Source organism: Sciurus vulgaris (genome assembly GCF_902686455.1).
Source record: "Sciurus vulgaris genome assembly, chromosome: 4".
In the NCBI taxonomy this organism is placed as follows: domain Eukaryota; kingdom Metazoa; phylum Chordata; class Mammalia; order Rodentia; family Sciuridae; genus Sciurus; species Sciurus vulgaris.
In genome coordinates, this window is record NC_136464.1 from 489,594 (window position 1) to 501,979 (window position 12,386).

The 12,386-nt window shown below is 56.8% G+C and overlaps 2 protein-coding genes across 3 annotated transcripts in view; one reads left to right on the forward strand and one right to left on the reverse strand.

The window, feature by feature from the left end:
- ADAM8 (ADAM metallopeptidase domain 8) overlaps nucleotides 1–12,386 on the forward strand; it is a 125,303-nt gene that overhangs the window by 3,308 nt on the left and 109,609 nt on the right. The gene's annotated exons all lie outside the window — the stretch shown is intronic.
- MTG1 (mitochondrial ribosome associated GTPase 1) lies at nucleotides 1,404–12,098 on the reverse strand. 2 transcript variants are annotated; one of them, XM_079135977.1, is made up of 11 exons: nucleotides 11,947–12,098; nucleotides 11,535–11,601; nucleotides 9,667–9,769; nucleotides 8,361–8,441; nucleotides 7,921–7,977; nucleotides 7,592–7,682; nucleotides 6,134–6,195; nucleotides 5,624–5,720; nucleotides 5,169–5,250; nucleotides 2,425–2,537; nucleotides 1,404–1,815 (listed from the first exon to the last, which is right to left on the reverse strand). In XM_079135977.1, the coding sequence occupies exons 1-11, from the start codon at nucleotides 12,053–12,055 to the stop codon at nucleotides 1,628–1,630; spliced, it is 1,050 nt and encodes a 349-aa protein (XP_078992103.1). In that variant the 5' UTR covers nucleotides 12,056–12,098; the 3' UTR covers nucleotides 1,404–1,627. The 2 variants fall into 2 exon arrangements, with proteins under 2 accessions (XP_078992103.1, XP_078992104.1); XM_079135978.1 differs by lacking the exons at nucleotides 11,535–11,601; nucleotides 11,947–12,098 and adding an exon at nucleotides 9,915–10,899 and having other exon boundaries at nucleotides 9,667–9,758.

The window sequence follows — 12,386 nt, forward strand, 5'->3', positions numbered from 1 at the left end:
CTGGGCAGCCCTTACAAGGATTTGCCTCCAGCTCCCAAACACGTCACACATAGACTGGCCCCGTGTGTCTCCGGGGCCCACCAGCACAGCGCCCCTGAGCCCAGCTCGAGGGTTCCCAGCTCTGCCAAGTTACCTCTAACCACCTGAGGCCAGCTCCCAGGTGCTCTTTGAGACCCTCGCCATGGCCAGTCTGCTGCTAGGACTTGCCCTCACCCTGGGGACCAAGCAGCCTTTGGGCTTAGCCAGAACACTGCTGAGACCAGCATCTCTCCAGCCAGCACATGGCTCTGGTTTGCGGGTGGTTTCAAGGCTACTGGCAAGACCTGGGCCAAAGAGTGGACACAGCTCCCTCATCCCCTCGTCCACGCTGCCAGTGCTCAGGGCACAGCCAGCCCCAACGCGCCTTCATCCCTCCAGACCGAGCCGCCTAAGACCAGCAAGCCAAGGCCACGCCCACCTGTTCCTCAAAAGCAGACGAGATTCCTCTCCCATCTAGTCGGGCGACCACCAGAGCCCTCTCAGCTTCTGAGATGCCTACCAGGATGGGCTGCGCTGGACAGAGCCTTGCACACTACAGCGCATGAACGTCAGAATGTCCGAGGCAGCGGAAGCACGTCTCGACGCTTGCTTCACACAGGCTCACTTCGAGTGTTCAGCGTTGACACGGCCTCGAGCCTCTGAGCACCTCCTCAGCAGGAGGCAGACAACGCTAAGGGGTGGCCTTCAGGATGGCCAATCACATGGCAGCTGCAACGGGGGCACCACTGGAAGACCAGCCCCTGGGAGCAGCCGCCCACAGAGTGCAGAGGGTCAGATGAGCACCAGAGACTGGCAGATGCTCAGCAGGCCAGGGCACTGTCAGACAGATAAGATCAGCGATCCACCAGGTCCAGGTCCAGGAGCACCTCCTGTCCGTGCCAACCCAACCACCCTGCCTTCAAGAATGCAGTTACTGACAGCAACACTCCCTACACAACACTGGATAGGTCCTGGCACCTCCTCTGGGTCCCCCTGAAGCAGAGGACCACTGTCCCATTGGCTAGGAAGTGGTCTGGGTCCCCTTGAAGCACAAGGCCACTGTTCCCTTGGCTAGGAGATGGCTATCCATACCCCTGGCCTGCTGTACAGCTGAGCTATGGGCAGTGGCCTCCCAAAGAACAGAGCACTGAAGGGGAGTCAGTCCTTGGGTTCCACAACTCTGAACCCTTTGTCCATGTGTATGTATGTACTTAAGAGCGAAGTTGAGTGAAATAAAACCCTGCGCTAGGAACAAGACTCTTGGTCACTGCAGGGCCACAGGACATTGGCAGTCCCATCCCTGACCTGCCTGTCCAGCTTTCACTTGTGAGAGGGACTTCAATATGTGGGCCCAAGGTAGCATGGGTGTGCAATGAAAGACCAGAAAAGACAGACCTTTTCATCCAGGACTTTAAACATTACAGATTACAGGTTAGCTCCTCAAGACAGCATTAACCTCTCCCTAGAGACACTGAGCAGAACTGCTCACCAGGCCAGGCACACAGGCCTGCTCCACAGGGCTGGCCAGGCCACACTGAGTGGGAGAGTAGGGCCTAAGTCATAGTGACCAGCATGGTTGATTCTGGAGAAAAGTGGGTAGTCCTGACCCTCAAACATCCTGTCCACATAAGATCCGGGAAGCCTGCCGCTCAGCAGGCTCTGGGTCTGTGTCAGCAGGAGGGCAGCCCTGTAGAACATCACGGTCCAGCATCACTGGGCCAAACAACCCACTGCGGAAGGTCCGGAGGAAGTCGTAGGCTGCCGCAGAGTAGTTAGGCTGGATGACGTTCACATCCCCTGGGGACAGTGGGTCTGGTGAGAAAGAGGCCTCCAAGAAGGATGGCCCAGCCCCAGGACACCCACAGTGGCCATTAGTGAATGAAGCTGAGGCCAGGGCTGTTCAGAGAGAAGAGCATCACGTCCACTCGGCACCACCCAAGGAGCAGGGACAGGGCCAGTCCCACCCTCTGGAGCCTGTACTGTAAGCTCCTTCCTCACTAGAAACTTCCTAGCTCTCCTGCCCAGTCCCAAACCCCAGGACAGCACCCCCCAAAAGTTCCACTCCCACATCTCCCTCCTCCTGTCTTCTAGGGACAGCCAGGGAGCACCCCAGGTGATGCAGGACCCCAGTGACCCTCCTCCTGTCTTCTAGGGACAGCCAGGGAACATCCCAGGTGATGTGGGACCCCAGTGACCCTCCTCCGGTCTTCCTCTAGGGACAGCCAGGGAGCACCCCAGGTGATGCGGGACCCCAGTGACCCTCCTCCGGTCTCCCTCTAGGGACAGCCAGGGAGCACCCCAGGTGATGCGGGACCCCAGTGACCCTCCTCCGGTCTTCCTCTAGGGACAGCCAGGGAGCACCCCAGGTGATGCAGGACCCCAGTGACACAGCACAGCCTCGCTCACCGGTGCCTGTGAGCACCTTCACCTTCCGCGTCTTCCCCAGCCGCACGGCCACTCTCTTCAGCACATGCTCGATGTCATCACAGGCGCTGTCCAGGCCGTAGTGCTGCACATACCTGCACACAGGCCGCAGCCACGTCAGACCTCTGGGAGCCCTGCTGACCACACTGCAGAGCAGCCAGTGGCCAGACTCCTACATAATGAGCACCCCACAAGGAGGCTCAAGAATTCCTCCAGGAAAGAAAGATCCATCACCCAACAAGGTGAGCTCCAAAGTCTGTGCCCAGTAACACTGACCAGTCTGTAAAGCGGGACAGACCCCAAATGAAAGAAAAATTCACGTGGACCCCAAGTGGCAGGTGTCAGAATCCACAGGCACAGGTTAGGGTTCTCACGACCACAGGCCCCTGGCTACAGAACTGAGGAACAAATGATTAGAGAAGGCAGGACCTGAACTTCTAGAGCCCTGGGAAGCAATGAGATGGGACAAACAGCAGACCAGACACCACAGAAGATGGTGACCAAAGCCCAGCAAGGATCCAGACCAGGACCCAGCATCTCAGAATGAGCAGCACACAGGCCAAGTGCCCAGCAGCTGGCACCCAGCCCCTGGTGAGCTGGGAGAAGACAGAAGAAACACTGAAGAAATAAGACTAGAAATTAGCCAAGTGAGACAAATGTTGGAAAGTCAGACCCAGGAAACCAGCACACCAAAAGCACAGACCAGCCAGGTAGCACACCAGGGTCCATATAAGTCCCCGAAGCGTGACCAGAAGTCACTTGGGGCAGTCGGAGGAACATGAAGGCAAAGGCACAGGAAGGCAGGCAACGGACCTCTCACCAAAGGAAAGCAGCAAGAGGCTGGGCCACCCTTCCTGGAACCCAAACCTGCCCCCAGGGAAAGCACCTTCTGTGAAGGTGAAAGGAGACAAACTAGGGGAGCTGAAAGGACCCATCACCAGCAGACACACCCCAAGAGAAGGGCCAGGCAGACCTGCAGCACCCCAGAGGGAGGGGCCAGGCAGACCTGCAGCACCCCAGAGGGAGGGGCCGGGCAGACCTGCAGCACCCCAGAGGGAGGGGCCGGGCAGACCTGCAGCACCCCAGAGGGAGGGGCCGGGCAGACCTGCAGCATCCCAGAGGGAGGGGCCGGGCAGACCTGCAGCACCCCAGAGGGAGGGGCCGGGCAGACCTGCAGCACCCCAGAGGGAGGGGCCGGGCAGACCTGCAGCACCCCAGAGGGAGGGGCCGGGCAGACCTGCAGCATCCCAGAGGGAGGGGCCGGGCAGACCTGCAGCATCCCAGAGGGAGGGGCCGGGCAGACCTGCAGCACCCCAGAGGGAGGGGCCGGGCAGACCTGCAGCACCCCAGAGGGAGGGGCCGGGCAGACCTGCAGCATCCCAGAGGGAGGGGCCGGGCAGACCTGCAGCACCCCAGAGGGAGGGCCAGGCAGACCTGCAGCACAGTAAAGATTGAGGGGATCCTTCACACACAGTGAAACCCCAGGTTAACACAGAGACAAACGGCACCCTGAGCAGCAAAGTGCAGGGTAAGCGTATAAGGTGCATCTCCTTTGACATGACTGTCTACGCAATCAATAAAGAAGGAAAAGTATGTGCAGGGCTTATCCAACATGCAAAGGCAGAACGTGCAATGACAGTGGGCATGGGTCAGGTGAGAAGGGGACCTAAGTGCTTCAAGCGACTACCTGAGACTCCTGTGAACCTGAAGCATGCGGCCACAGGCACCGGACCAACACAGGAAGTGGAGTGGGATGTCAAGAGACAGAAAAGGGGAGAAGACACAGAACACATGGGACTACTCGAAAACCAACAGCAGGACACACTTGAACCATTGAGGACGAAACCCAACACGAACAAACAGTCTAAATAGCTCAGGAAAGACAGAGACACCATATTGGGTAAAAACAAAGCCAGCTACACACAGCCTGTAAGAAAATGCACTTTGCTATCAAGACAAACACACAGAATCAGACGGTGGGAAAGGACATACCACGATGACACCAATCAAAAGAACCTGGGGTTCTGGGGTGTGGACGAGGGCAACCCCAGAGCAGAGAGCTCTCTGAAGACGAGGAAGCACTTGCACCTACAACAGAGGCCACAATACACAATACACAAGGCCAGTGCTGGAGAAGCCCCAGGGAAGCAGAGGGCCAGTGAGGGGTGGAGAACCCAATGCCCTTCTCAACAATCAGCAGTACAGACAGGAAGAAAATCAGCAAAGTATAAACAAGGAAACAGAGACTGAAGTCAGCGAAGTGAAAAACAGAAAGACACAGAGAACATCAGTGAAACCAAAAGCTGACTCTGGAGATTAAACAAAACTAAATCTCTGGCCAAGATCTGCAAACAACATGGTGACTGGATAAACATACTGCATTGTACGAAGATCCACAAGGTGAATGTCAAACAAGCCAGTTGAAAGAAAGGTGTCTCTCACTTATGCAAAATTACAGAAAATCCATACTCACCTAGTGACAGACAACAGAGGGCTGCCTGGGCACAGAGGGCAGAGGGGGACTACAAAGCAGAGGCAGTGGGCAATGGAGTGCCATTTTCTGGACTGTGTGATGGTCTCAGATGCATGCATGCAGACTTACCCAATTTCTAACAATGTGCAGATTACCACCTACCTACCGTACCTTGTGCTGTGTTTAGAGCCATACCTGGCCAGGACAAGCAAGCAGGGGCTGCCCACCCTGCCCTGTCCTCACTGCCACTCACCCCAACAGCTGGTGCCGGTTGAGAGTGTAGAGGAGGTAGTCGGCCATGGTCTCTTCCCCAACCAGATGGTCCAGCACCGTTCCTAGAAGACAGGCAGCAGAGGTGAGCACATCCAACAGTCAGCATCTGTGCCCCCAACAAGCCTATGCCCTTCCCAGTCTCCACTGCTAAAGAGACTCCACCCAACAGACACAACTGCCATCCTGACCTTCCTCCCACCTGGCTAAGCCTCTGCTGTAAGGTCTGATCTCTGTCCACATCTGTCAGATGGGAAAGCGAAGGCTGCTCTCACAGGGCAGGGCCAGATGGTGACCAGCATGCTTTTCCCTGAGCTAAGCTTTAAGAAGCATCTAGCAGCAGCCGGGGCAAAGGTGGAACAACTCCACCTGCCGAGGGCCCATGCCCAAGTTGGCATGGCCATTCGAGGCGGGAGGGAGGGCACCAGGCCAGCTCACCACACAGGGCCAGCTTCAGGCCTGTCTCCACGCTTTCAATCCGAGGAGCCAGCACCCCAGGCGTGTCCATCAGAAATATCAGTGGCCGCTCGCACACCTGTGCAGGCGTAAGTAACAGTCAGGCCCCAACAGCAGCCTCTGGTGGGCTGGCCACTCCTCCCCAGGCCTCAGAGGCTACACAGGAGGCCCCTGGAGCAGGCCCATCCCTGCAGGGCCAGCATTTTTGCCAAGCACAGGGATGGTCAGAGGATTTAATTCACCCTCAATTTGGAGAATAAATAAGAGTGCCAGCTCCCATGGAGAACAAAAGGGGACGAGTGGAGAGTGGGCTCAGTTCCTTGCTGACCGTGGGGGGCCCTGGCAGCTGGGCAACAGGACAGGGCAGTGCCTGGCACAGGTGAGTACCCAGTAGGAATGCAGGGGAGCATGGGAAAGGCAGTCAGAGGCAAGGCCACTAGGGCTGCTCAGCAACACCAGGCAAGCACCTGTGCCTGGCTGCAGAGCACCCACCTGGACTCTGGACATCACAGCTCTGGTGATCCCGGGCTCACCACCCACCCTGGCAGCTTTTCCTGTAAGACAGAAGGGGGACTGTCACGTGTTCACGACATACAATGACAGAACACGTCAGACACTGGTCAAACACATGTGTAACTAGCACAACTAACAAGCAGGATGGACACCCCCAAGGCCAAACGAGCCTCCCAGGGCTACAGTCACCCTCATTCAGCCCCAAACACCTTGGGGCAGAGGCACTTTTTAAAGTCAGCACAGGGGCCACAAAGCTTGATGAATGCCCAGGACTCACTCCCCAGTGCTGGGAAGGACCCCGGCCAGAGACAGCAAGACCTACGCTGTCCCTCGCACAGCACCACCCTCCTGGACCCACCCACCTCCCAACAGCCCACCACAGTCCTGACAAGCCTGCCTGGACTCTGAACCCTGAGGCCACAGCTGAGGGTACACCCCAGGACACTGCCCTGCCCGCTGCCAAACCAACTCAGGAGTAAGGGGAGCAAGAATCCATCACGAGTGAGCAGACGAACAGCTGTGGCAGAGATACAGCAGAGGATGCGAGTCCCAGGAGATCCTGACAGGCTCTCCAACACAGTGCACATGGACACGGGAGCGCAGCAGCCAAGTCAGAGGACTCCACTGACTGGGAGCTGTCCTGCTGCAAGTCTGGGGACGGTGAGGATGCCTGCACAGCACTATGAACACCATGAATGCCACTGGGCAAAAAGGACACGGAGGAACAAACAGATGACTGGTCAGGCGGTGGCACATGCCTGGCCTCCCGGCAACTTGAGAGGCTGAGGCAGGAGGATTGTGAGTTTGAGGCCAGCCTCTGCAACCTAGCAAAGCCCTAAGCAACTGAGTGAAACTGTCTGAAAATGAAAAATAAAACACGGGCTGGAGATGTGGCTCAGTGGTAAAGTGCCCCAGGGCCAAAAAACCAGGCACCTGTAAGAACTCTCCAATTAATGCCAGATACTCTCTGACAGAGTGGTTCAGCATGGTTTAAAGTTCTGACTTTATATTGTGGACAGTTTGTTAATACACACTGTAATGCTAACATGAAAAACAAAGTCAATGCAGTCAGATCTGGCATTAAACTTCAAAAGCCTAAGAGCAAGCCAAGGGCGCTGCGAATGAGCGCAGCGTGCACACTGCTGTCAAACACCAGCACGAGCAGGGCCCATGCGGCGGGCTCAGGACTCTGACCCCAGTCCAGGAAACCCGGGGCAAGAACGCACCCCAGCACCCTCCACCCCGCAGCACGTGGCATTCTCTGCACCAAAGGCACCGGGTTTAGAAAAACCTTGCCACATCAAAGCCACTAGAAGACAAACCAGCGCAACCAAGAGCGTCCACCACACAGCCCTCTCCCTCAGACCATTCGCTGTCCGGGCTGAAGAGCCTGCAGATGCAGAAGGGCCAACTCAGCAGCAGAGGGCGCAGGCACACCTGTCCTGAGATGCTGTCTCCTCAAGGAGTTGATGAGGGAGGACTTGCCCACGTTGGGGATGCCGACCACCAGGATGCAGCAGTCCAGGTTCTACGGGGTAGGGAAAAGCCTCAGCCCCATCCCACCCCAGCCAGGGACCCTCAGCCTAGGGTGGAGGTCGGGCAGAGGCCTGCCACCTGATGAGCCACCCAGCCCTGCTCGCTGAAGACACCCAAGAGAAGGACCAGGCTCCTGGCTAGGGCACTCCCCATCTTCTGCCAGGCAGGAAGGGCTGGTGATGCCAATATGCCCACAAGCCCCCCACCAGCTCTGGGCCCCACCAACCAACCTCTGCTCGGTGGTAGCGGTAGCTACTCCCAACCAGTTCTGTGACCTTTGGGATGATCTGCAACAAAAAGCCATGCTTTGCAGCCTAACATCCCTTAATGCACCCACCTGCAGAACCTCCCAACACCAGCATCAGGGACCATCTCCCTTCCACTCCTCAGGAGACCGAGAACCTCACACGCAGACTCCAGCAGCTGACGGGGAGGCTTGGTCTCCCTTAATTTCTGGAGGCAGTACTCTCAAGTACCCAGATCACAGACCCAGAGGCAGATGGTCCCCATCCCCACACCAGGAAGGAGCAGGGTCAGGGTCAGGGTTAGGGTTAGGGTAACTGAGTGCCCACCCCCTTGGGAAGCAGAAGCCAATCCCAGGACTTCTCCAAAACTGCATCTTATAAAATAATGTTGTGAAGCAGCAACATGTGAGCAGAAAAAGGCCTACCTGCTTGACATTCTCATCCTTTATGCAGCTGGTAAAAATGACATGTTTTAGGCCTTCTCCTGCTAAGTGCTGCTCAATTTTCTGAAAGAGACATTGCCATTTTACATACTAGTGCAAATGTGAAGGCACGAATGCCGTCTTACACACCAGTGCAAACTGATGGCACAACACAAGCAAACACCAGGAGCTGAGCTCCAGGAGCACCATCTGCTCAGAGAACCTCAGCCCTGCAGGCCACGGGGTGTACCAGTCGCCTAGGAAAACGAAAGCATGATGCTGCCACAGCAAGGGGGCCATTTCCATGCCTTTAACAACTTCTAGAAATTGCCTTAAATCGAAGACCCTGACACCTCTCGGCAAAGGTCTTGACGACAGAGCAACACAAGCAGACATGGCACCTCCATAGCATTTCCAGTCTCCACATTTCCTCGCCACCCAGAAAGTATCCTACCACTGCACCCAGTTCGGCTTGGCTCTGCAGAAACCTGACCTCCTGATGCCTCCCCCAGCCCCTCCAGCTTCCAGATCACAGTGTATGCAGAAGACAGCCAAGAGCAGAAAACCTGGGGTCAAGCTGGTGAGTGTGGACACCTGGGGGTGCTGTAGCCATCACAGACCTCCAGACAAGACCAGCACTGTCCAGGGCTGCAGGCATTGACCTTGTGTAGCTTCTCAAACTTAATTAGAGCTAGGTAAGACGTGAAAGTCAGTTCCAGCTGCAGTGATCACAGGTGGCCAGAGGCCATCATGTGGGGCAAAGTAAACAGAACATCCATCATCTTAGAAGGGTCCAAGGGACAGCACAGCTGTGGTGGCCTCCAGGGCTCCAGTGGCACACTGCCACCTCATGGGGAAAGGGTGTCCATTCTGAGCATTTGCAAGTTACCATCCAAGGTAAGCATGCAAGCACACCATGCTGGGCACCGCTGGACTCTGTGATGGCAGCACTGTCCCCAGACATCCATGCTCACCAGCCAGACCCCAGGTTTTCTGCTTCTGGATGCCTTCTGTACACTGTGATCTAGAAAGACGAGGGTGAGGAGGGCACCCCAAAGTAGCTAACATATTTCTCCAGAGCCAAGCAGAATGGGGAGAAGGCCCAGAGGAAAAGAAACCGAGGAGACTGGAAATATTAGTGGAGATGTTTTCTCTGCTTTTCTTGTTCTGCTGTCAAATCCTCCTGAAAGGCAGAGCTGTTTCTGGGCAGAACCTGCCCAGGGAGGTAAAACTGAGCCTGGCTGATTCCGAGCGTGGCCAGCAATGTCTGTGTCATGGTGCTGCAGGCATCTCCTGGGAAGACCCTTACCTGCTGCTCTGTGAGGTCTGCCAAGTCCATCTTGTTGAGAACAAGCAAGTGAGGCTTTAGCCCAAGGGTCTCCCGAAACAGAGGATTGCGGCCTGAAAGTGGGATGTGGAAACATTAAGGTAAAATGTCCTCAAAGCATTACCAGCCCATCGACCTAGTCTACCTTGTCTACCTCTCGTCAGCAGGAGTTGAAGGCAGAGGACAAAAGCCTATCTCAGAGCAGGAGCCACCCCAGTCCACCCGCCCACCTAGCAGCTGCCAAACCAGCCCTGATCCTGCCATTCCAGCTGAAGACGTGCACCTCCTGCAGCAGCCAGGACAGGTGGTCAGAAAGACAGCAGCATCGCTCAGCCTCCCAATGGGAATGATGGTGGCAAGAGGAAAGCCAGAGTTCAGAGGAGGTCTCATAAGCAAGTTGCTGTTCAGCTGTCAAGGCACCTGGGCTCAGAACGAATGATCTGATCACTCAAGGAGAGTTTCCCACAGGGTCCTAACTAGAATATGTCAAAGCACCACCCACCTGTGGCCACCAAGGACTTGGGCGTCGCTGCCACTGGGGGCCCAGCTGCTGCCCTGCAGGTGGGTAGGCCTTCCCCCAGAGGCCCCCAAGGAAGATGCCACCTCCTCAGCACTGGCCTCAGCCAGGGACCCTGGCACTGAACATAAGGTTAACCCTGTCAGGCAGAGACTTCTTTCCGTCAGGGCCTAGACCCCTGGTCCTCCTAGTACTTCATTTCTCTCAGCTTTGAGAGTCCAGAGGCCTCTGGCATGCCCTGGCCAGGCTTCCAGTCAAACCACTACCTGCCACAAAGAGGGACCTGCCCTCAGTGCTGACCAATTCTGTGCTCATTCAGAGATCCACCGGCCTCCAGACCGCTCTCACAGGATGTTACAGAGGCCACTATCCAAAACAGGCTCCTTGCCATATCCTAAATAAAGTAGAATGCTGTAGAGACAAAGGTGGAAAGAAGTTTTCTCATCACACACACTAAATAATGACTACAGGCTTTATTCGTTTTTTAAATAATCAGACATAGGGCCAGGAATGTAGCTCAGTGGTAGAGCGCTTGCCTAGCATGTGTGAAGCCCTGGGTTCAATCTCCAATATTGCAAAAAGAAAAAGGAAAAAAGTCATGAAGTTTAAACAATAAATAAGCAGACATACAACTGCCGGTAAACTCCTTTGACTAGCCTCTCAGTGAATTGATATATACTTATAGCTCAATGCAAAAATTCCTGCTACCTTGTTACTAAAGTGGACGTTAGTCACACATCTGCACCTGGCTGTGCCTGGGTCATAATGTCCACAGCCTCGGGCCTTTGGGGCTGGCATCCCCAGCTCTTCTGGGGTTGCCCAGACAGGTTGGTGTCAGCTGGCAAACACCACCCCAGGAGAACCTCAACACTGTTCCAAAGTGACAAACCCAGTTCTGAGCAGCACAAACAAGAAGCAGGATCACCATGTCTGGTCAATGATTCTCTCAGGTAAAGAGGAAAGCCCTAGTGGCAGGGACCTTTAATCTCAGATTTCATACCCTACCTAGAGATTTCAACTCGGGGCTACCCTGGGTGAGCCATGCAGAGGCCAACACCACAGGGGGGAGCTTCAGAACAATGTGGCCTGGACCCCAACACTCTGACCTGAAAGGGGCTAGCAAACAGTGTGTTTAAAAGCCTCCGGGTAATTCTAATGCGTAAGAGTGGAGAAACACTGCTTTAAAAGCCAAGACAAGTCAGGCTACTGGCTGCTGTGGCAGCTGACTCGGCCAGGGCCAGGGCCAGGCAGAGGTGGGCAGAGCCCAGTACTGTGTGCTGCCTCATGAACCACCTGGCTCAGGAACAGGGCCCCTCCTGCATGATGAAAGGATATCCTGGCGTCATGGACCTCAATGACACAGTCCACCAGCTTCAGACTGCTCTGCATCTTCTTCAGCCCTGGAAAACAGAAGGGCACTGAGAGAAGGGCCCGTGACCGTTCAGAGGGCACGGTTTTAGCTGGCCTGTCAGGAAGGGCGCCACCCTTGGGGAAGGCGGGTCCCTACAGGGTCCTGTTGCAGGACACTGAGGACACAGGGACCAGCGGCGGGCGGGGCTGCGGCTCTCCCTCGGCCGGCCACACAGGGCCACACGGTGCACAACCGGAGACGCCGAGGCGGGGCAGACGCCGCGGCAGAGCGGCAGCGCTGCGAGACCGCAGCCGAGGCCCTGCGCCTGGAACGGCCCCGCCGCCGTCCCGCGGCAGAGCGGCGCCCGGACCGCGCGCCTCCTGCCCGACCTCACCCTTGGCCATGTGGCCGGGGAACCAGCGCGCCACGTCGCGGCCCTGCAGGGGGAAGCACTCGCGCCAGGCGGCCTGGGCGGCGCGCAGCGCGCGCGGGGACAGCCGCATGGCGCCGCGTCCCGGAAGCGCCCCGGCGCCCCGCCTCCGCGGGCCCGTGACCCCGCCCCGCCGCTTCCGGCTCTCGGGTCCCGCCGCGCGGCTGCGCGTGCGCAGGGCAGTCCGGGCCGCCCCGGGGCGGGGCACTTCTGCGGTCCCCGGCCCTGTGGGGTTTTCCTAAGCCGTTCAGGGATGTACTAGTGTTCGTTAGGTTTAAAAAGCCCCAGGGCTTGCGGCGCAGCCCCGCGCGGGAGCTCTTGCCTGCATGCTCCAGGCGAGTTCGGTCACCAGCACCGCCGAAAATAAGATTGAACACTGAAGAATCCCAGTTGCCCCTTATGCA